This window comes from Delphinapterus leucas, chromosome 2 (genome assembly GCF_059928025.1).
Source record: "Delphinapterus leucas isolate spDelLeu-1000000601 "Yukka" chromosome 2, BTC_Dleu_Yukka2, whole genome shotgun sequence".
Classification (NCBI taxonomy): domain Eukaryota; kingdom Metazoa; phylum Chordata; class Mammalia; order Artiodactyla; family Monodontidae; genus Delphinapterus; species Delphinapterus leucas.
Window position 1 is genome coordinate 96,542,944 of NC_143130.1, and position 24,045 is coordinate 96,566,988.

At 36.8% G+C, this 24,045-nt stretch overlaps 1 protein-coding gene across 15 annotated transcripts in view; it reads right to left on the reverse strand.

The window, feature by feature from the left end:
• The window catches only part of MGA (MAX dimerization protein MGA), a 155,675-nt gene that overhangs the window by 5,742 nt on the left and 125,888 nt on the right, over window positions 1–24,045 (reverse strand). For 3 of the 15 annotated variants that reach the window (XM_022587391.3, XM_022587392.3, XM_022587393.3), the window contains exons 11-22: window positions 23,653–23,829; window positions 22,966–23,038; window positions 21,135–21,652; window positions 18,602–18,899; window positions 16,070–16,696; window positions 12,508–12,798; window positions 10,813–12,326; window positions 7,721–7,851; window positions 4,935–4,986; window positions 2,313–2,519; window positions 797–908; window positions 280–513 (exon numbers count right to left, since the gene is read on the reverse strand). In XM_022587391.3, the coding sequence (XP_022443099.2) occupies window positions 280–513; window positions 797–908; window positions 2,313–2,519; window positions 4,935–4,986; window positions 7,721–7,851; window positions 10,813–12,326; window positions 12,508–12,798; window positions 16,070–16,696; window positions 18,602–18,899; window positions 21,135–21,652; window positions 22,966–23,038; window positions 23,653–23,829 (4,234 nt within the window). Of the gene's footprint in view, window positions 1–279; window positions 514–796; window positions 909–2,312; window positions 2,520–4,934; window positions 4,987–7,720; window positions 7,852–10,812; window positions 12,327–12,507; window positions 12,799–16,069; window positions 16,697–18,601; window positions 18,900–21,134; window positions 21,653–22,965; window positions 23,039–23,652; window positions 23,830–24,045 lie in introns of those variants that run through there. The other 12 variants (XM_022587399.2, XM_089904997.1, XM_022587395.2 and 9 more) reach the window with 12 other exon arrangements.

Below are 24,045 nucleotides of genomic sequence, written 5' to 3' on the forward strand. Positions count from 1 at the left end.
GCAGCTTAAAAAAAATACTGAAACATTAGAAGAAAAATACTTGTCTGAAGACTGCTATCGGAAGTAGGTCTTATATGTTACCATGACTGATAACTTACTAGGATTTGCTTGAGTGTGTAAAGCTAGAAACTGAAATCTAATGTAGTTAATATTCTACTTTTAATACAACCCATCTTTCATTTAATTAAAACTAAAATGATGGCCAAGAGAAGACATTCAGTTCTCTAAACTAAACTAATGTTCGTCTACATTAAAGAAAGCAAAGAATGTCTCTCCTACCTGTGGCCTGGTCTTTTTTTCTGGAAAGAATCAAAGGTTTCCCCTTCCTGTTATTTATAAACATCTGTCCGAGATCTACAGATGATGCAGAAGATCCTTCCTGCTGTTTGCTAGTTCTGGGAGACACATCAAACTCATCTGATCCCATCTTCTTTTTTCTTTTTTGTGCCTCTAATGCTTGTTGTTTTGCATAAATATACTCTAGCTTCTTCAGGACCACTTCTTCTGTCTTACCTATAGGTTGATAGGGAATAAACTGTTACTCTCTATAAGACCCCACGTAATAATGAGAAATAGAGTCAACTGAAATCCAGTTGATTTAACTATATTCCCCTAAACTATGGAAGGCAAGAGTAATTATAATCCAGAAGAAATGTCCCACCCAGTCAAACGATAATTCTGATGTTAACTCTGGGAACCAAGCCTGAAACTAAGTAGTATGTGAAAGATCTACTAAGGATTTTCCTCACTAAAGCTATATTTGTACTCTTTATCAGAGATCATTCACTTATCTCACCTGAAAGAGATGATACTTTCCGTATCAAAATATTCCGTTTGCGAGTCAGAAGATTTTTCTGTCCTATCAACTTGTCTGCCTGATCTGTTAGTCCTTGAATTTCGCTGAATGCCTACGACAAGAAATAGTAATATCACATCCATCAGTTTGCTTTTTCCGAAAAACAGGTGGGGGCTACATAATTTCTTAAATAAAAAAATTTTTATCTAATATTTTAGAGAACTTTATAATGCCATTTAAAACAATTGTTAATGTTTTACAAACTTATGATTACCGGGGAGAAACAGAAGGAGGGATAAACTGCGAGACTGGGATTGACATAAACATACTACTATATATAAAATAGATAACTAATAAGGACATACTATATATAGCACAGGGAACTCTACTCAATATTCTGTAATGGCCTCTATGGGAAAAGAATCTAAAAAAGAGTGGATATATGTATCTGTATAACAGATCCACTTTGCTGTACACCTGAAACTAACACAACATTGTAAATCAACTAAACTCCAATAAAAATTTTAAAAATAATAAAGTATAGAAGTTAAAAAAAAACCCCAAAAACAATTTTTAATGTTTCAGAATTTATTTTTTGTTAAACTTTAGGCGATTTTTCTGTCTTATACTTCTAGGGAAAGTGATTATTTACAAAGAGCACCACTGAGTGGTTAACAGGTATTTCCACTACTGCAAGGAGAAACAAAACCTTTTACTCTGCTTAGATCTTAATAATCAACTTTAAAATCAACTCCTAGGGGCTTCCCTGGTGGCGCAGTGGTTGACAGTCTGCCTGCCGATGCAGGGGACACGGGTTTGTGCCCCAGTCCAGGAAGATCCCACATGCCGCAGAGCGGCTGGGCCTGTGAGCCATGGCCGCTGAGCCTGCACGTCCGGAGCCTTTGCTCCACAACGGGAGAGGCCGTAACAGTGAGAGGCCCGCGCGTACAGCAAAAAAAAAAAATATCAACTCCTAATCTAAGCAAAATCTGGTTGAAATAACCTTGTTCTAGAGGGATATGACTGCTTGCCTTTTACTCTTCCAACTTCTACTTATAAGCAATTTAAACAAAATTACCTTAGACATTCTACATGCAAAATTAAAACTTCTGCTAGCTTGAATACTAGAGTTTCCTTTAAAGTGACTGTCAACTGTTAAGAAGGATGTCAAAATAGCAGTTGTGTTGTGCCTTTCACCGTGATAAACTTTTCTAAGTACTACGGAAAACACCAGTGTAAAGAAGTCATAGTAAACAGAGTTTAACAGAGTTTCTAACTTTTTTTGAAGAAAGGATAATGACTCTGCTGGTTAAGAATCTGACTTTCAATGAGAAGCTACTCTGACTCAACATAAGGACTTTTCTTCCTAAGGGATTTATTGGGCATTCATTAGTCCACCTTCAAATGTTAAACACAAGCTCTATTTCAATCTTCTTCATTCTCTTTCTCATAAATATCTCCAGAAGATTCTTTCAGTCAAGCTCTTACTTGTCTGTCATTTACACATAACACTTACCCTAGTAAGAATGAGACTTTTGGAAACCTTGGAAGAATGAAGTAACCCCAACGTGATCTTCAATTTCTCAAAGAGATCCCTCATTTCACCACGGCGGCGCCGCTCATTGGCAGTGTGTGTCCGGCGGTAATAAGCAAAAGCCTCTGCTTCTTTCTGTAGTTTTTCACTCCAGTAATCAGGTTTTAGTTTTAGAGGAACTGGTGTAGCCTGTCCAAACAAAAGATCGCCACCTAAGTATCTTTCACGTGTACCTGCCCTCTTTCTGCACCCCAAATGGCACTGCTCTATATCAGACACTCACCATCTTCTGCCTGGAGTATCATAACAGCCTCTCAATTGGTCAACTTACTACCAGTCTCTCCTTACTCCAAATCAACAGTGTAAATTCTAATACATGAGAATGTGATATCACTTCTCAGCTCAAATTACAGCAGTTCTCAAATGAGGGAGAATTTGAGAGAGGGGATCTATAAAAAAGCTCATCTGTATAATTTATTATTAAAACTTGTTTTCATGACACAAATTATATGGAAAACTTTAACAAAATCTCGATTAGTGAAAAACGAGTTGAAAATTTTTTTTCGTAAATACTGTAAGACCCTTTACAATTTGGGAAAGGGTCAACTGCCTCTCTTCCTAAATCACTGTTCTCTCCAACCATTCCAAAGTGCTAGAAGTTTCCTAAACACACTACAATCCCACATCTCCATGCCATTACACAGGCTGTTGCCTGCACCTAACCCCTTCCACCCCCCCTTCATAACTTAACATTTAAAACTCAGACTTTGCATTTTTTAGGAAAGTCTTTCTTGACCTCAGGATGCCTTAGGCTTCCTTTCTCTCTTATTTATTCTACTTCCATTTTTTTTTTCTATTTTTTTTTCTCTCTTTTTTTTTTCTACTTCCATTTTTAAAGTTATTTACTATAAAGAAGTAAAAGATGCATACAGGATTTAAAATATAAATATGTAAAGATCTTATAATGGAAAGCAACTGTATCTTGCACCTACAACTGGATCCTCAGAAACAACCACTTTTTGATTATTTTAGTGGCTTTTTCTGGTTCTTAAGTCTATATATATCCTAAGTTAAAAATAGTAACATACGCTTATTCTTTTCATTTTTCAATACAACCTATTTACTTCCTGCTATGCAGAAAAGGATTTAGCTCACCACTCTCTTGCATCTCACCATCCATCTTCCTAATACAGATATATCATTAATTTTAGTTCTCTATTGATCCCTTTGCAACTTGAAGATAATTCTATCTCCGTTTCTCATTTCATCAATAGCGTCTCTTTGTAAAATGAGGATATCAGTACTCATATCCTTCCCTTCATTTCTTCTTCCCTCTTTTACCTCCCAACTTGTCATTTGTACTTACTCATTTTTCAAGACTGAAAATTAAGTCTTACATACTTTATTCATGGATTATAAAAGTTTTAAAAAATCATCAACAGTGACCAACCTATTATGACAATATGAATATTAATCATACCAAGTGAGTAATAATTACATTTCCTGTCTTTTACAGTTTCTTGGTTTTGTGTATGTGTGTCCCCCCCAACCTTGATGTTTCTAACTGCCTTTATTTTCTTGACACTGTTTACCTTTATCATAGTAACAGTGGTACCATATCATGGTGTATGAAAGTACCCCCAAATTCTTCTACAAAATCATTGTCTTTCTAAAGTTAAAAACATGTACATTAGTACAGTGTGGGAAAATCAAAGATACAACCAGATAGAAGTAAAATTAATACTAAGTTTAAATACACCAATACACTAAAAATAATTTGCATGTAACAATAATGGTACAAAACAATGGACTGTGTAAATAGCTATTGTGAAAATTCTTACATCTCAAAAATATTTTAGGATGTCCAATGAAAAAATAAAAATTGTGATATATTCAAAATAATTATGGCCCTGCAAACATGTATCATATGCTCCCCCAAATCAAACCAAACTCAAACTAACCACCCAGTAGTTTTTCAAAGGACCTGAATACCACCCTCCATCTCAACCCAATCTCATCATTTTTATCTCTTAAATTAAGAAGACAGAATAACAAGTGGAAAATGGTTAAACAATTGCACTCCCTTCTATTCTTAGTGTTAGTTAGGATAAAGAGAAAACCTTCCTTAATTATGGTACTATGATATCCTACACTGAGTACATTAAGAAAATCAAAGAAGGTTTACAATTTCATGGCTCCCTGAACTGCTAGCCATTACTTCAGATAATAACTAATTTTTTAGATCACCAGAAAAATCAGGAGCCTAAATAAGAAAGAATGCTAGCCTGTTTCACATCATATCATTACATTATAGGATTAGTTTTCAAATAAGCACATCAGTTTTCATAAACTCCATACCCATTTTAATTCCTCTAAATTATTCTATCAACTGGGGGTGGGGGGCAGTAGACAACTGAGAAGGGAAAAAAAAAGCATTAATAGTATAATTTCATTAAGGGGAAAAAAGCTGATTATATTAACTCACTGGTAAAAATGGCCCTGAAAAAAGTCATAGCTAATACAGCTAATATTGTTTTAACCCTAAGGACAAATGTTATCAATTTTATTAAATGAGTAATTATCATTAAACATACTGTAAAATACCTTTCGACTCTTTTCAGCAGCTTTCTCATCTGTAGTGATATGCGTACGGCACCTAGATGAAGACAATATTTTCCAATTCTTATTGAAATTCAGTAATCTAGTACCTATTTCATAGCTATATTAAACCAAACCATCCCAAATTGTCTAAATTGTAAGCAGCTTCTTTTCCCCATGGTCAGATATGTGGCAATATGATTTATTCAACAATATGCTTTTTTCTCAAATAAAAGTGTCCAAATAGACCCTAAAACTGCAAATTACTTTTTTTCAATTGTGAAGTATTTCAAACATATAAAACTGTACAAACAAAATACATAATCAACATCCAGGTATCTGTCACTAAGCTTGAGAAATAAAACATCACCAAAATATAGGCACATTCATCACCTTCCTTCCTTCTCATAAGTAAATGCTCGGAAACTGAGTTTACCATGCACATCTTTACAGTTTTACTCTCCTAGGAATGTACTGATTCATCCCTAAACAGAAGATATTATGTAGCATTTTAAACTTACATGTAGTGTATCTTTCTTCAACTGATTTGTCTCATTCAGCACTGCATGTGAGATATGTTGATACATCTAGTTCAATCATTTTAACTGCTATATAGTATTCCAAACTGTTGAATTTTCCAAAATTTGTTTTAGAATGTTAGTAGTTATTTAGGTTGTATCCAAATTTTCACAATGGCAAATTTTCACAATGGCTGCAATGGACAATCCCAGACATGACCCCTTGTACACGTGTGTGAGCCTTTCTAGGATGTATACCTAAGAGTGGAACTGCTGGATGGAAGAAATGCTTGCACATCTTCAAATGTAGTCATGTCATACTGCTCTCCAAAGTGGTTTTAACTTACACTCCCACCTGCAGAATGTTCCCATTGCTCCACACCTAGACAACAGTACTATCAGAAATCTCGATTTATACCAATCTTATGGGTATAAATTGGTAAAGTAACTGTGGTTTAATCTGCACTTCCCATTTCGCCTTCCAATGCCAGGGGTGGAGGTTCGATCCCTGGTCAGGGAGATAAGATCCCACATGCCTCGGGGCCAAAAACCCAAAACATAAAACAGAAGCAATGTTGTAACAAACTCAATGAAGACTTTAAAAATGGTCCACATCAAAAAAAAAAAAATTTTTTTTTGCATTTCTCCAATTACTTGTGAGGTAGAACAAATTTGCATGTTTACTGGCAGTCTTTTGTGAATTGCCCATGATATCCATTACTTACTTTTCTACTGGACCTTTTTCTTAATGACTTGTAAGAATTATTTTATATGCTTGATACTAATCTTCTGTCAAACACATATTGCAAATATTTTCCTTACAGTGTGAAATTGCCTTTTCACTGACAGAAATTTTTAAAATTTTAACAATCTGCTCCTTTACAGTTATGTGTTGGTTATTCTTGGCCCTTTATTATTCCAGTCCATTAAGATGGTATCTCTCTGTTTACTTAATTCTTTTTTTTTTTAAAATAAATTTTATTTCTTTATTGGTTGATTGATTGACTGCTGTGTTGGGTCTCCGTTGCTGTGCGCAGGCTTTCTCTAGTTGCGGTGAGTGGGGGCTACTCTTCGCTGCGGTGGCTTCTCTTATTGTGGAGCACGGGCTCTAGGCGCACAGGCTTCAGTAGTTGCGGCGCAGGGGCTTAGCTGCCCCACAGCATGTGGGATCTTCCCGGAAGAGGGACTGAACCTGTGTCCCCTGCACTGGCAGGTGGATTCTTAACCACTGCGCCACCAGGGAAGTCCCTACTGAATTCTTCTTCAATGTCTTTCAATAACATTTTATAAAAGTCTTGCACAATTTGTGTTAATAATCCCAAACAGATTTTTCGTATTTTTAATTACATTTTTTTGCTTGTTGTTATTGTTTAGGAACTCAATTTTAGTATACTAAACTTACATCCTGCAATACTGCTGAACTTAAGTCTAATTAAGTTTTTAAGAGACTTAAATTCTTTCAGTCTTAACCAGTAGGCAACTGAAGTACCTTCCAAATAGCCCTGGAGTGAAGAAAAATACTACCTACAGCCCTCCTTAGACTTTCTCACTAGGAATGAAGAATTACTCTTTCTTAACTCATTGCTGCTTCGGGTAGCTGATGACATAACAGGTTGAAAAGCTCAATGTCTGGCACAAAATAACAACTCTTACCTTCTTTCCCTTCTTTCTCTCACACCCCAGTTCCTAATCAATACAAGGCTTACTCAGAACATTTTTTTCTAAGGCATCATGCTCTCTGTATTTTCATCTCATCAGCTGAACAGCTATGAAAATTTTTCTAACTGTAATGACCTATTCAACTAGCAAAGTAACCAAATTTAGAATTTAATGCCATATTCTTAAAAGAACTAACCTTTGTTGAATAGTCCACTTGCATCAGTTATGTTAGTTATCTCATACATTATCTCATTTAGTACTTGAAATGGGGGCATTTTCTTCATTTCATAGGTAAAGAATCTAAGATTCAGAGAGATTACAGACTTGCCCAAGATTAAACAGCCACAAACTAGCAAAAGCAGTATTTTAATACCAATGTATCAGGCTCCAAAAGCATATGTTATTCACACTTATATACTGCCTCCTAGCAATAACAAGGCAAGTTAATTACCTCTGGATTACAGCTCCTCTCCTCATCTACTACTAAGAAAAAAGCTAGAGAAATAAAGGAACCATGTCAGTTACCCAGAACTCCTGAATAGAACATTTAGTTTTGCTTATGGTCATAAAATTACAACAACAAAAAACAACAATCCAAAGAGAAGTAAGACTTACAGCTGTTTGAAAGTCTGTGTATGGGCAGCTGTGGTCTTCATGTGGACAACATTAACTTCCTCCGGGGGCTCTTCTACAGTCTCAATGTCCACCTGCTCTTCATCATCCTCAATGTATTCTACACAGTTATTCTGAAATACAGCATTCCAACAGTAAATAAAGTATTGGGAAGCAAGCACACCTAAACTTTTCAACTGAATGCTCCCCTTATAAAGCCAACCAGTGCCAAACACTGATCTTAAACCATAAGTACTGATAATCCTAAACTTGTTAATCATAAAATGGAATTAAGTCATAAAGACAACATATGGTTAGAGCTAACTACCAAGAACTACATTATAAATCACACACAGATATATATTAAAAAGACATCATTAGACTGAAGAGACAGAGTCCCCAAAGGGCTGTATTGATGCTTCAGTGTTATTTCTAGTGGACAAAATTCAGGTACAGATATATTAAAGCTGCATAAATCTTAATATTAAATAGCAGTAAAACAGAATTTGGTGAGGGAGAAGGTAGAAAGAAGAAAAATTCAGATTCTAGTTTGAGTGCTTCATGGTTAATCCCATATTAAACACCCACAGAAACATATTCAAGGCAGATATGGAAACAGATTATAGCCCAGACAGTCTTCTAAGTCTCTCAACCCTACAGAATGAGAGCTTTTGAAGAATTTCAGATACCAAAGAAGCCCAGGCTTGCTGTACTTATTATACCAAAATATGAGTCAATCAGTAAGCATTTATTGAGCACCCACCACAGAAACTCACTGTATATTTATAACAGTAGACTATATGGATTATGGGATATGCAGATACTTTTAAGTCCACCTTTAAAAGTAGTGTTTTACTATGCCAGAAACCAAACAGAGAATACGTTATCTATAATTGTACTGTACCAGAGAGGCACAACTCAAAATGAAGCATCCCCATCACCTTATTAATTCTATGTTTAAACTTGCTGGAAAAACTACTTACCCCCAAATTACAGGCTCCCTAAGGCTAAAGGACATAAATGATGCAAGCCATCATTCATGATCCCCAATTTAAGCATCATCTCAATAATGTGTATTAAATATAAACAATGGATATTAAAATTAACATTAGGAAGCTAAATCAACAGAACCCCAAGGGTTTGAATAGTAATGTAGGTAGATGCTTTACCATATTTAAACTGAAGAATGTGTACTGCGTGGCTTTAATTGCAGGCTTTATAAATAATATCCAATAAACTTCATCAGGGAAGACTTAAAAAGGCTACTCACAACTTTCCTTACACTATTCCAATATAATGCTAATCACAGGTATAAAGTTATCATAGGTGTCAGACATAAACATAAATACAATGTAGAATTTAGATGTGAATGTCCTTAGTTTTAAAAGGCCAGTGTACCTGTCAGATTCCCTATTAGGAAATTCAAGCAATGCCACGCTGTATGACTAAGAAACACTAAAGGTTCCATTAAGTCAGTTCTACTGATAGCAATAGTTTTCACTGATTTTAAAGCTGGACTGTTTTTGACCTGTGGTTGCCAAGGGGGAGGAGGTGTGGGGAAAGGATGGATTGGGAGTTTGGGATTAGCAGATGCAAACTATATACAGAATGGATAAACAACAAGGTCCTGCTGTATAGCACAGGGAACTATATTCAATATCCTGTAATAAACCATAATGGAAAACTTTTTTTAATTAAAATTAAAATAAAGTTGGACTGTTTTTGGTCTGATGCTTACCTAGGCTGACTTACAACGAAAGACCCTGCAAAAAGTACAAGAAGATCTGCAATCTAACTCCTAAACTACCTATAGACATAAGTCCTCAAAAAGGATTAGGTTATAGACAGAATGTGAAGCAAATGCGTACAGAATCATCCAACTGTAGAGCTAGATCCTCATTTTATAAATGAGACAGGTGAGGTACAGAGATAACCAACATAGGAACGTTAGAATATTTAAACATTTTAGAGGTTTAAAATATGAATCTTTTTGCTATATTTTATCTCCGTAAGGCAGTTAGTTAGGCATTAACAGAGAAGGACCAGGTAACACAGAGAATGAATGAATCTCAAGGAAGTGAGATTCTAAAACCGCCAGGAATGACAATCATTGTATTATCTGCTCCTGAAGAGAGGGACACAATTTAGATTTCAAGGTACCCCACAGGCAGCTGGCTATCACCTCCTTATGTTTTACATCAGACCCCAGGTCAGGGGTCAGCAAACCACAGCCTGCCATCAGTTTTTGTAAATAAAGTTTTATTGGAACACAGCCACACTCATTCACTTACTATTGCTTATGGCTGCTTTCACTCTACAACAGCAGTTGAGTAGTTGCAAGAGCAAGTCATCTAGCCTGCAAAGTCTAAAATATTTACAATCTGGCCCTTTACAAAAAAAGTTTGCCCAACTCCTGCCCTATATCATATCTGACTCTCAAGTTACTTAGTTCAGCAAATACAACCCTAAATAAAAGTTTAAAAAATGGCTTCAGAAAAATAAAAATATAAATTAGAAAGGTCAAATTACAAAGGAAGATGACCAAAGTTCAGAATACAAATTCTAGACACTATTTAATTTTAGGAGATGATTAAAAACAACTTTAGGCAGGGTTGTATTAAAATATTAAATAGTATTTTTCGTTTCTCTCCAAAAAGAAAAACATCTCTATAAATGCAGATAGATAAATTATCTTCCAGTTCTAAGGCTGCCTATTCCCTGTTTCTTATATATATCTACCAGATAAGCTACAATCACTTCACATACAAAATGTCAAAGAAACTGAGACTGAATGGGAGTAGTGGTTTCAGACTTTTTCCTAAAAAAAACCTAATTTGATAGGGACTCTCAAGCATCTATCCCCCTAAGGCTTAAGTCAGCCTTCCTATAATATCAGACAAGTCTCAAAGCTCAATATAAGCTCAATAAATGTTACCTGACTGACACAGCCCAAAAACTACAAAGTCATTTAATCATGATCTAAACCTAGGCATCCAAATCAATGTATCAGGTCTTAGTGATCTTCTGGAAAAACTACTGTCTCTAATGAATCATTTAAATTCTTGAGGTTTCAGTCACAACAAAAATGGGCTCACCACCTTTTCTACATCATCAACCTCCTCACTCTGGTAGTCAGAAACAACATCCACAATCTCATCAATAGAATCATCGGTTTTCTCATTCTCATCTTCCTCATCATCCTCTTCCAAATCCAAAACAGTGAAGTCAGCACTGCTTCTCCCACCCTTCTTCTCTTGCTTTGGTTTTATCTGTTCTCCTGATAGCAGTAAGTGACCTTGAAAATGTCCTTCCCCTCTGCTCCCTTTGGTAGCTCTCCTAGGAAATATGGAGAAGGCTGCAGGACTAGAAATCCTACTCCAAGAATCACATTCAGTTTTTAAAATTCTGGCATTCTCAGTAGTTCCACTTTTTCCAAGTAAATCAGAGATGCCGTGTTCTTGTTGAAACACATCTGAATTTTCCTGACAAGTTTCTGTTTCTTTAATTAACTGCTCATCTGTCTCTTTCTTGCATTCTTGTGAAGTTCTAACACATTTCTGGGTCAAAGGGCCCTTTAGGTGTTTTCTCCACCTCTCCCTAATGCTGTCCTTCTCCAGAGAATCTCCACATCCCTTCTCCTTGGTCTCTGGCTTTGGATTAGATTGCTGCTCCACAACTCTGCTCCCTGAAAATTCAAGTTTACTTTCTTCTTTAGAGATAATTGGAAATTCATTTGATTTTTCCCCTGGATTGTCTAAGCCTTTCTGCTGTTCCACTTTCACATCAAGTTTTTTAAGCTGCACATTACTCACACTTTGGACTGTCATATTACTGGCTCTTCCAGAAATGGTCTTAACTTCCAGAACAGTCAGTTTTTCTTTGGAATTGTTATGATTCCTAATCCCATACTCTTCATCAACATTTTTATAGTCTTCACCTGTGTGTGAGCCAGTGATATAGGCATGCTGAGAAGGTTTAACAGTTGCAGGACCTTCTTCTGTAAGGGATTCTTCATCTAAATGATCACCCCCATCTTCCAAGGAATCATTCAGAGTTTCTTCTGAGACAGTAGCTCCTGAGTTTTGCTTTATTATATTAGCCTCAGGGTCTATAGCTTCTCCTCCTGACTGCAGGGCCTTCTTAGTTTCCTGTTCTCTTTTTAAAAAGCTTGTTTCATCTTTCTGGTCTGCATTCTGAGATTCTCTTTTCATCTGAAGTGAAGCAACATGCTGAAGAATGGAGCTGGGAACAGGCTTTTGTCCTGGGAGCTGCAACAAGGCAAAACTACCAGACTGGAGAGGAATAAGACTGGCTGTACCAACAGGCTGCCCTCCTGAACTATAGGTTATTTTGGTTTCAGAGCCTGTTTTGCTTGCAAAGCTTTGTGGTTCAGGAGGGGAAATCCTCAGAGTCAATGTACCAGACTGAGACACAAAACTAGGTCCAGAAGAAAGCAATGATGGTGCCTGAGTGATAACATTCATTGCTGGAGAAGACCCAACAGCCTGAATTACAGGATTCATAACAGAGAAAGAGGAGGACGAAGCAGAAGATGGTGGAGTCTCTGAAGGTTTGGAAGGAGTGGGTAACCGGATCCCCATCACAGACCCTGGTAAGAAAAAGAACATTTTAAATCACCACTGCCCAAATCAAGACTTCCAAAGTATGCATTTCTTTTCTAACAGGTGATTCCAAGACACTAAGAAGACCAATCCTGGTGTATTAACATACCATATGACCAAATGATTCAAGAAAAGAGAAACTTCTCAGAAATATCTCTAATTTTATACCTGGGTTCCGAAACATGACAGGCTGTAAGTTGGGCTGGGTATTAGAGCCTCGAAGCTGATGCAAAGGGAGGAGCTGGACAATCTGCCCATTAGGGTGCCTGAACAGGTTCATTCCACTTGGGCTCCTAACAGGCTGCAAGACCATCCGATGTCCCTGAAGTTGTGTGTTTGGGACAGGTCTAAGAGTAGGAGAACCCTGCTGCACTGGAATCAACAACAATCGAGGTCCAGCACGTTTCACTGTATTAGGAGAGACCTGTGGAGTAGCCACTGGAATCTGAGGAGCATTTTCTGAAAAACAGGAAATGGGAAACATAGTATCAGAATTTCCCTTTAATACTTGGGAAAAAATAATTATGACACAGGATCTAACCATGCTACATATAACTTCTACTTTAAACTACAGAGTTGGTAAAATCCTGTCCGTCCATGATACACTACTTACTAGTCTTATGGCTGAGACAATTTACTTTAAACCTAAGTATTAACCAGACATTGTAGGGCCTTACATTTAGATTGGTAAAAAAGAAAGTATCAATTGTCAAGAGGTGCATTTAAAGAGATAACACTTCTGCCTAATGAAAAACATGGCCTCTTAACCTGGTTCTCATTAAAGTTCAAGATAAAATTCTCTTGTTCAACTTAAAAATTCAGGCTGTTAACACTTAATAGACTTATGACTTAGTTTCACAGGTCTTACTCAAGTAAGAAAAAGTCAAGGACTAAAAATCACAAAGTACTAAAAACTTCTTGGCTTGTAAAATTCACTGATAAATAAGCAAAGCATAAAGATTTGTGGAAATTATTTTTCAGGAGGAAAAAAAAATACATACCCCCAAAAAATGGAATGAAATTAAGAGACATCAAAGAAGCAGGGAAATAAAGCCTGGTTAGGAAGAGGCAAAAGATAGTTTTAAAACAAACAGAAAAAGCAGAAATTTAATGCAGAAGATGTGAATTAAAAGAGATTTCAAAATATTAATAGTACCTAAAGATTCACTTTAATGTCTGGAAGAAGAAAATACTAAGGACATGGAAGAAAATAATATGAGTAATCTACAGCTAGGTTTTGGGTCACAGGAATAAAGAGGAAGGAATAACATAATAGTAAGCATAAATGAAAGTGGTCTAACATTACCATTCAAATTACTGAACTTCTTTAACATTATTATTTCCAATTACCCCTTTTTTAAAAACATTATTAAATAAAATTTTTCATCAGTTTGTCACTAAATATAAAAATCAACAAGCCAAACAAAACAAAGATTTTAATATGTGATATTCTATCAGATACTCTGCCCAAAAAACATATCAAATTTCTAAAACAAAGTGAAGCTCCTAAGATTTACATGACAAATTATATATAGAAGATCCATGACTACTTTTGAAAATGAAATAAAACACAAAGACCAAACTGTTTATGAAAAATAGTGTGCAACTTAAAAAAAATTCATCTATCTTATGTGAATTTTCATGTTAAAGCATTCTTAATTTCCTGAACATTTCTATTCACATTAAGTTTTAGAGAGTGATTCAAAACCAAATAACTCCAAAAGCAGCCTTTAATACACACACTAAATATGTGATTATTTATTAATATGCGTGAGAGGGGAAGAAGGGGAAGACAAAAAGAAAGTCAAATGAAAAAGTCAGAGTTGTCTAAATCCCAAAGTTGAGATCTACTTTATGAACCTATAACAAAATATACACTTCCTTAGAAGTTGGCAGTGATTTGAGTCAGCTCCATTTATAAAAAAGCAGGTAAGAAAATCTGTTAACATTAGTATTTCCTCAAGTAGTATTACAGAAGACACTTTTAGGTGGTAGGTGGATATAGAATAACACCATATCACATTGTCAGCATTTTAATCTTTTGATTAAAATACAGAAGAAATTACCAGTCTTTGATATTATGTCTTTAATATTATGCCAACGTTTTCTAACTTTCTTCATTAACAGAAATAGCAAGCCACATGTTAAGAACTTACAGTAGCTGGCTAGTATTTGATACTTTTTATTATTGTTTCAGTGTATTTATTTATGAGGCTACCCTCTATTTTGGCAAGTAATGTTGGTTTCCTATAACAGTAATACTGCTCCTTTTAAAAGTACATTTAAGTGAACAAATGACTGGATTTAAATAAAAATATTATGTCAATTGTATGATAGTACAAATGGGAATCAGAGCAAAATACCTGAATGTATGTTCCAAGTGACTGAAATCTGAGAGACAATGAACTACAAAAGGTAAACTGTTTTACGGTTTCATGACAGAAGCAAAAATATAAAGAAAGGTTAGAATCCATGATTTAGAAGACATGACCAGTTAAAATATGACAAGATATGAACCTTGAGATACACAGGAAATCAAAACAGCTTCATCAACAACTATCTTACTTTAGAAATTATATATTAGCCATTTTTGGTATGTTTATTTACAGGAAGTAGCAAAAGACAACAAATTTGATACTGTCATCCACTTTTCCTTTCAACAGCACTTCAATTTATAAATCACTTCTTTCCTAAAATATCAGGAGGGATTTGGACCATGCCCCTAAAGACAAAAATATTTAGTAGGAGAACTATCAGTTACCAAGACAGAACTGCTGTTGGCTGTTTTATTCCCCCTTAAATCCTGCAAAGTCTTTCATACTCTTTTCCACAGTAATTCCTCTTAGAGTCTACTAAGAGAACAACTTGCTTTAGCTGGTTGAATTAAGATAGAAAAATTACCAACGTGTTGAACTATTCCTATTTCAAATTCACTTAAACTAAGCCAACAAGAGAAAAAATTTCATTTTAACTATAAACTTAACATATAAAATATCAGAGTCCAGAACAAAGAAATATGCCTCCTTACTTCTATTTCAATCAGTTTACATATAGTAATTAAGCAGGAGAATAATGTCAGTAGTATATAGGAGTTGGGCTGATTCATAAATGATTTTTACTAAGAAAGAGGACCTAGAATTTTAATCTTAAGCAAGGAGGAGAGAAAGGGCCCTCAGCTTGGCTGCAGCAGAAGCAGAAGCCCTCCAATCTTTTTAAAATATAAAGCAGCAGCCCTCCCACCCCCAAAACAGGGAACAACTACCTATGGTTCCCTCCTCAGAGATATGTACCCCCAGCTCTCAGCACACAACAGGCTGCACTTCCTCCTGTGCCCACCTTAACGCTGCTCTACTGGCTCAGAGTTCCACTCCCATATGCAGTATTCTTCAGCCAGCATTTCCATTCTAATGTTTCTGAATATCGTTAATCTCCTGAAGAAATCTCTAGCCCCATTAAACCATCTGTCAACGCTGTTTATCTCTAAAGTACCAGTTACAGGTTTTATTAGCGCTCTGGTTACAAAATTGCATGAATTTTCACTGATTGTCCTAACCCTATCTTTACCACAAGCTCTATTATTTTCAGTGTTCAGTTTTGCAGAATGTAATGATTTTTAGGAATACATGTATCATGTTATAGCAGAAACACCTGATATATCTATAATCCTATCAAAACCACAAAGTTATATAAACAGCTGTCAGTAAACCAGCTTGTAACATCTAGGCCTTACCTGGTCTCTGGCTCACTGGTGGACTCCCATCAATTCCCGAGAGTATAATGGGAACAGAGCTCAGAGATGAAGTTGGTGTGGTCACCATGGAGGAAGATGCAGCTGTGGTCACCACAACTATGGAGGTGGAGGCAGTGGAAGCAACAGGAAGAGTTATGGTTGGAGGAGATGCTACCAAAGACTTAGGAAAAGCAACTGAAGCCACAGGGGTAGTTATCCCAGTCGTTTTGATAAGGTTCACAGTGGCTGTAGACTGGGTAGGTGTTACAAGGGTGCTGGTATTAGTTTCAGAGACCTCAACAACCCCTGCAGTGGGGGCACCAGAAGAATAAGTAGTTTCCTTAGTTCCCACGTCAGAAATAGCAGTCACAGGTGTCACAGCAGTAACATTCTCTAAAAACACTTGAGGGGTGGTAGTAGTGACAGCAGCAGTCACAGGACTGCACACCTGAACTGGCTCAGAAGAAACCACAGGTGTGACGACCATTACTGGAGAAGGTCTGATACTGAACTTCTGTGGCCCTGTTAGGGGTTGGGGTGTGCTAACTCCAGGTATCTTCTGTTGCAGGGCTCCAACTTTACTCATCACAAACTGTGTGAACACACCACCAGGAGAGGGTCGAGCCGCTGCAAATAAAAATTTGCTGGTCAAAAATCTTCAGTTCTCATATTTTATGCTTGTAGTGACTGTGTTTATCAACATTATTGTGCACCACTGGGTCAATTTCTTACAGGTATTAAGAAATTTCTTACCTGCATTACACATGCCAATTTCCACCCACAGAAATCAAACACACCTCTCCACCCAAACCAAACCTTTAAAATGCTAACTTTAACAAAGGGATTGAAACTGGGTGTTCCTTCTGAAATTCTTTTGGTTATGCAATATAATCAAATTGCCAGGACACTAAAAAGACAGTACAGCAGCACACAACTTCATCATCTAAAACAGATGAAGAGACTGCACTCCTCCTCATTAGAAAGGACGCCCATACCCTTTCTCTCTGGGTGTGGATTTCTGCCTAGCTTCCAACTTAATACAACTGTTTCTCTGTGTGCTCTCTGAATGAATGAATAAAAACAGATGAAGAAAGTAAGAAGTTGAAACTGTATTCCTAATTCTAATTTTATTATTTATTTATTTTATTTTATTTTTTTGCGGTACACGGGCCTCTCACTGTTGTGGCCTCTCCCGTTGAGGAGCACAGGCTCCGGACGCGCAGGCTCAGCGGCCATGGCTCACGGGCCCAGCCGCTCCGCGGCATGTGGGATCTTCCCGGACCGGGGCACGAACCCATGTCCCCTGCATCGGCAGGCGGACTCTCAACCACTGCGCCACCAGGGAAGCCCCCTAATTCTAATTTTAAAACTTTTTTCCATCACTTCCTCCTGTCCCAGCACCTCCACCTCTTTATTGCTGTCCTTTTACAAGACAGTAAAGTTTTGCATTTTTCTAAAATGTATAAAGACATTTTTTAAAAGAGGGCAGGGGGCTTCCCTGGTGGCGCAATGGTTGAGAGTCCGCCTGCCGATGCAGGGGACGCGGGTTCGTGCCCCGGTCCGGGAAGATCCCACATGCCGCAGAGCAGCTGGGCCCGTGAGCCATGGCCGCTGAGCCTGCGCATCCGGAGCCTATACTCCGCAACAGGAGAGGCCACAAGAGTGAGAGGCCCACGTACCGCCAAAAAAAAAAAAAAAAAAAAAAGAGGGCAGGATAAGACTATCTTTTTAAAAAATCACCAACTGAAGCTACTTTTTAAGAAAGAGGTAAAATGGGTTCTTTTTAAGGCAAGGCCTATCCTCCATCTTCACACAACTCCAGCATTTAGCCAGAGATTTCAATTTCCTATTAGAGGAATAAAAATAGAGCAAACGACATTTTTACTTAACATTCCTAAATAGATCTGAAACAACAAAAAGAGGAATCCAATAAACCAACTGCATATACTCTCAATGCTAAAACACAAATCATTTCAAGAAGGCAATTTTTTACAGACTCTAGCACTGCAATGTTAAACAAATGAGGTTTTTACTCACAGAACAGGGGTGAATATAATAAAGCACTGTTTCCAAAATTATATTTTACAAGAGCCTTCTACTCTAAGACTAATACTAACTCAACCCACTTTGATTTTGCTAGCTCCTTGGTTTCATTAAGTTCAACAAACATACATATGACTGGTACCAAAAACACCAGTCCTCATAGGAAAAATAGTAAATTAGGGAAAGTATTTAAGAATACATCTTCCCTTTTGAAAAACAAAATTAAAAACCTAAGTCTTTTTCTACATTAATAAAACCAGTCTAAAAGTCTGGAAATAACTGTAAAACTAACTCAAATTCAGTTCATCTAGTATTGTAGGTCATCAGAAGAGTTACTAAAAAATTAAAAAATTCAGGCAAGATAGACATCAAGAAAAAAAATAATGCCAACTTCTATATTTCTCTAAGTTTTACAACCCCCGTATCTGTATCCACTGGCCCAGCACCAGGTTACAACCCTTTGGAAAACATATATACAGTCCAACTTACCAATTGGTCTTTTCGCCGGGACAAATGCCTTCAGATTCTTCCCAGGGCGATTTGTTGTAGCGCTGGAGGAGGATGCCGTTTTGGAATTGGATGTTGAAGGCAACAGGGTACGTGGTTTCCTGGATGCAGCCACCTTGGCATTGGATGCTACCTTGGAGATGACAGTACTGAGGGTTGAGAGGTCCAGGACTGAGGGTCGCAACCTGCCTGTGATATAAGCAGCTAGCCTATTGGCTGGATGCAATGCCCCCATCTGTCCCAATAGCAACTTAGCCTGCGGGTAACTCTTACCATTAACCTGAAACAAGTGGCAAAGAGAAATTCTGTAAAGATAAAATTCTCTTGCTAACTCATCTCCCTTGACAAGGGTTTCATTTTTACAAGGTTTTAAAAGTCTGTTTTTCAGATTTAAAGGGAAAAAGAAATGGACTTTTTCCATTTGGTATAATCTGAGTATTTAGGAGATGGAAAAAAATGTTGTCATCTGATACTCTAAACTAATCTCATCTCCTTCATTTTGGTAGTTTGGAAACAGAGAATCTTAGAAACTCATCATACCTGCATCCTAGATATGTGGAAGATACAGTCAAATCTAAGGAACCATCCAATTTTTTTACTTGTCAACATGCAACTCTGGTTAAGCTATTAACAATCATCAGCAAAAAATATGAGCAACTGTGTTCCATGAAATCTGACAAGACCAGTGGCATGATGAACCCTTCTCATAAGCACCCTTCATATTTGAAAAATATATGGTGAGTCTACTTTAACTTATGAGAAAGCCACTGTTACAAATACCTAAGCCACAAAGTCACCTTAGTTTTCAATTTTCAAAAAAACTCAACTTTGTAGATAATTGTCTTCATCTTTTGGACAAAACTTGGACTCAAGATAAATGCTAGTTGAAACTCATAGTAATTTTTAAAATTATCAATAAATTGTCAGAAGAAAGTGAATCAATGAATGAGGTAAAGATTTTTCTCTACTGCCTGAGTTGACAGACCACCCCATCTTAGGCATGAGAATCATTTTTAAAAAAAGAAAACAAAAACCTCCCAAGTTTCTTACCCAAGTTCTCTATGTCATATTGCTAAGTGACTAGAGGGGATACCCTTTCCTGTCTCTCTTTTCCATCATTTAAAGGGGTGAGGGAGTGGAGTGAGGTGGGGAAAATCCTACTCTCTAAATTAATAGGGAACTGGTGAGGAGAATAACTACACCAAGCTTCTCTCTCTTCTAAGACACAAAATTACTCTTTGCTACTTAAGTAAAATTGTTATTATTTCCAGAAAGATCAGGAATATCTTTGCCCCATGTTTGATACAAGGAATACGATCTTTCCATCCTAAAGTAAACTTTACTATATAGTCTTCCAGGTTCTGTGGAGTCTGGATCAGATACCCCTATCCGCTCCTTTGGGACTTGTTCTGAACACTACTCAGCAGCTCCCCCAAAGCATATACCTTATAACAGGGGCCTGGCTGCTTATGCAGGTTCTTATTTTACAGTGGCTTTCTGAGTCCTACACAGGAGAACACAAAATTTCTATGACTGTATCTGAGGGGCGTCTAATCTCACTAGAAATGATCTCAGGTAAGTCTCTGTTCTCAAAGTATCAATCAATAAATGAAACAAGGAGAAAACACTCTTCTCATCATTAAGAGTTTAAGAAATACCAACAGAAGCAGTTACATAGCAACTGCAACAGAAAGTTTTTAATTAAGTAGATCAGTCGTAACAATGGAACAGACCTTAGCCCAGAGAAGCAGTTGAGCTAGTGAAGTCAAGTAACCTTAGCAATAAAGTCAGACACTACCCCACATTTGGTACTATGATATAAAAGTGCATTTGATATGTCACTGAACAAAAAGAGAAAAGCTTTTTGACTGTGACTACATTTTACCTCAGAACTTTTCTTTCCAAAGGATTTTCTAATGCCATTATAATTTTACTAATATACCTGCCTGAATTACTTAACAGCAAGGATATAGATATTTGCCCTACAACAATGATTAGACTGCAAAAACTCTATGAATCAAATAAAGAAAAAATAAGTAAATTGTGGCTCATTTTTATATTTATGTATTTGAATAACACCATTCTAAATTAAAATTTTCTCCCAAGTTTCCAAACATATACTGCCTATCTTAAAAGTCAGTTTCACCTTGTTTATTTTAAAAGCTGTCTGCTAATAATAATCCCAAGAACTAGACTGAATCCCTTACTCTCCTTGCTTGACTGTCAAAATATCACTGCAGCCCAGGTAATACAGTTTAAGAGCAACTTTCTAGGAAGACTAGAAAGAAAACTATAAGTCAATACAGTACTCTACCTTTCTGTTTGTAAATGTGCCAAAAATTCACCCTAGGTATGCATCTAACCTAGGCCTATTACAAAAAGAGATAATGATTTTGTCACCCAGTTCCCAGGAAATGTGAAGATAAGTAATATAAGGCCCACAAAGGGTTCTGAAAAATCAAGGTGTTACCTAAGTATAAAAAGGTGCTACATCCAGATTAAAGATAATTCTCACCTGGATAAGCCCAGATGTGCTTGAACTGGGTTTACGTTTATAGGCCACAAGCTTCCCTGCAGGAGAAAGCCCTGCATAAAAGGGCAGACCTTTGCCTCCATGTAATCTCTCCCTCACTGAATCCAGGGCATCTGTCTGCACAGGAGAGATATCATCCATTTTCCCAGGGGATAATGGACCGTCAGGAGTCTCTGATCCAGATTTCTCAGCCATATCATCTTGGTCTTGACATGATGGCATAGAGATTTTCACACGAGAAGAATAAACAGGAGGATTCTTTTCACCCCGGCTCTTTCGCTGAGAAGCCAACTCAATGATGAAGCTGCCCACCTTAAGTGACTGTGGCATGTTGCTATTGATGTGCTGCGATAAGATGCTCAAAATCTTGTTCCGATCCTCCTCCCAGTTGCAGTCTGAGATGATTTCTATCAGTTTGGTGGGACCGCCAGGTGACCTCTGATGCACATAGGAGGTAGAAGAGGATTCCCCTTCATTGCAGGAAGGCTTCCAGCTCTTTTCTGATAAAGAATTGAAAGATATTTCTGTATCACAGAATTTTGTACTGAACTTTGAAAAATTTTTATTTTTCCTGAGTTCTCAGAAACTGCCAGGGGCATAGAAATTCAACAGTTGCCCAGTGTCCCATTCCCAGGTACTTTCAGTGGTAATTTGACACTCATAATTTGGGAATTTTCCATGAAAAAAAAGATTCCAGATAATCAGACTATAAAATCTTCACTATTCTGCTCACTGGGCTCTCAATAAAAGGGAGTCCCTCTTAAGACTGCCCTAAAAAGCCATTAACTATTACCTAAGAAAGTATCACCTTGCAAACAAAGTATATAACCAAGGTTAGGCTTATTTGGGATAGTGTACTTGCTATCCATATGGGCAAAGCAAAGATACCTGCAAGATGCTTTGTAATATGTGATGGGTAAAGTCAACCCTAGAGAACAGCAGCAAGAGAGATGGTGTTTGGTTTAAAAAAAAAAAAAAGTGAGCTCTATCTCTAGTTTCCACTGCAAATACTTCTGAATTACTTCTGTATCTCTAGATATGATTGCTCCACTTCTACATTTTATGCAAAACCACTCACGTGTGCTTATATTCATGGCAACATATTAACTAAATGTATATTCACTAGCTAGATTTCTATAGGAGAATCTCCCAACCAATGTGCTATAGTTACAGATATGTCAGGATACAGATCCCCTCAGCCTTCAGGGTGGTCATGTTAATAGGTAGCTTCCTCCACTTGCCCCGGTGTGCTAACAACATTACCATTTTTTGTGTTTATCATGCCATTAAAAAAAAGTTAGGAGGCACTGCTGCTTAAATGTCTGAAGTTTTAAAGAGCAAAACCAAAAACAAATAGTTAACTCCCTAGACACTACCCTTCACCATAGTAATTCTGGCAGTAGCCTTTACTAGATAAATCAGCAATACTCCTTCCTTTCTCACTCTGTATTTCTCCAACTGTGGCAACTATTGAGAACACCAGGGAAAATTTCAGTAGCTAATCATGCCAATATTGCTGAGGTTTTTATATAAAGAAGTTTAAAAACAAAAATCACTGACTTCATCCTTAATGTTTCTTGCAACAACATACCATATCAACACCAACAAACTGTATTTCTTAGAACAGGAATGAGAAACACAGCAAATAATTGGAAAAAAACTTATCTATCATCTCTATTTTTAGCAAAAACTAGAAACAGGGTAGGTAGACATGCTCTGGATTGGTAGCTTTGATTTCCCCCCATTATTAGTATAATCCACACCTATATAATATAAATACTATCAAATGATAAGACCTAGTTTTCATTCTGACCTTGTGATTTATCAGAATCGTCCTCCAGGTCACAGGTGATTGGTTTCAAGGGCTGCTGTTCAGAATCCGGCTCCTGACAAAGAGAGTAACACAGAAAATACTTCAATTCAACACATATTTAATACCAACAGAGACTAGGACATGAGAATTAAATTTCTCAAGGAAGCCTAAAACGGTAGAAAGATTAAAGTGCTCAAAGAACATCTTCACATCCACATGCACAGGTGCATTACTATCATATTATACAACCGTAAAAACAAGTAGTCTTGCTGTTTAATGTCCTTGACGGTGACTGAGTTACCAAGAAAGAATTAACAGTGCACTTTATAGTGTAATTCTAGTAAAGAAGGAAAAATATTTGATGTTTAATGAAACAAGTTTCAGTTATTTAGAAAATTCACCAATGTGGAAAGATGCAAATACTAATGATCACATTAATTAAAACCAAAAATGTTTAAACTTTTAAAAGTTACTCCAACATCAGAAAGAATAATACTTTTAATGACCTTAAGGGAATATTCTCTAGAATAGGCATGCAGAGAAACATATAAATTGATAGACACATTATGTAAACCTTCTCTGCCCGTTCAGAATTATTTCAAATTATTCCAATAGTAATGCAAATTCTAATACCAGCAACAGGGAATCGGAAGTTAAAAAGAAAAATCTATGCAGTAAGTAATTCACCTTTACACTACAGTTCTCAGGACTAGAATGACATGAGCCCTGCTGCTGAAACGATGGGGATGGTGATGGTGATGGTTGTCTCTGTTCCTCTTGTTTTCGTTCATACACTCGAACTCGGGCACAAGTCATCATACTTTCAAAGTACAAGTAGACTGGATCCTTGTCTTCTTCCCGAATCTGTAAGTTTCATACAACAAAACATTCCAAACACTGGGGAAAAGTCTCTGGGACTCCCAAAGGAAAAGGATGTTTAATCTTTGCTTCTATTACAACACTTAAAAAAATTTAATGCAAACTTTAAAGTTAAATAGTACAATTACAGTTTGTATGTGCTGAATCTTGGGGCAGTTAGAAAGGATCTGGTTCTCTTTCAAGAAAATTCAGCACACCAGA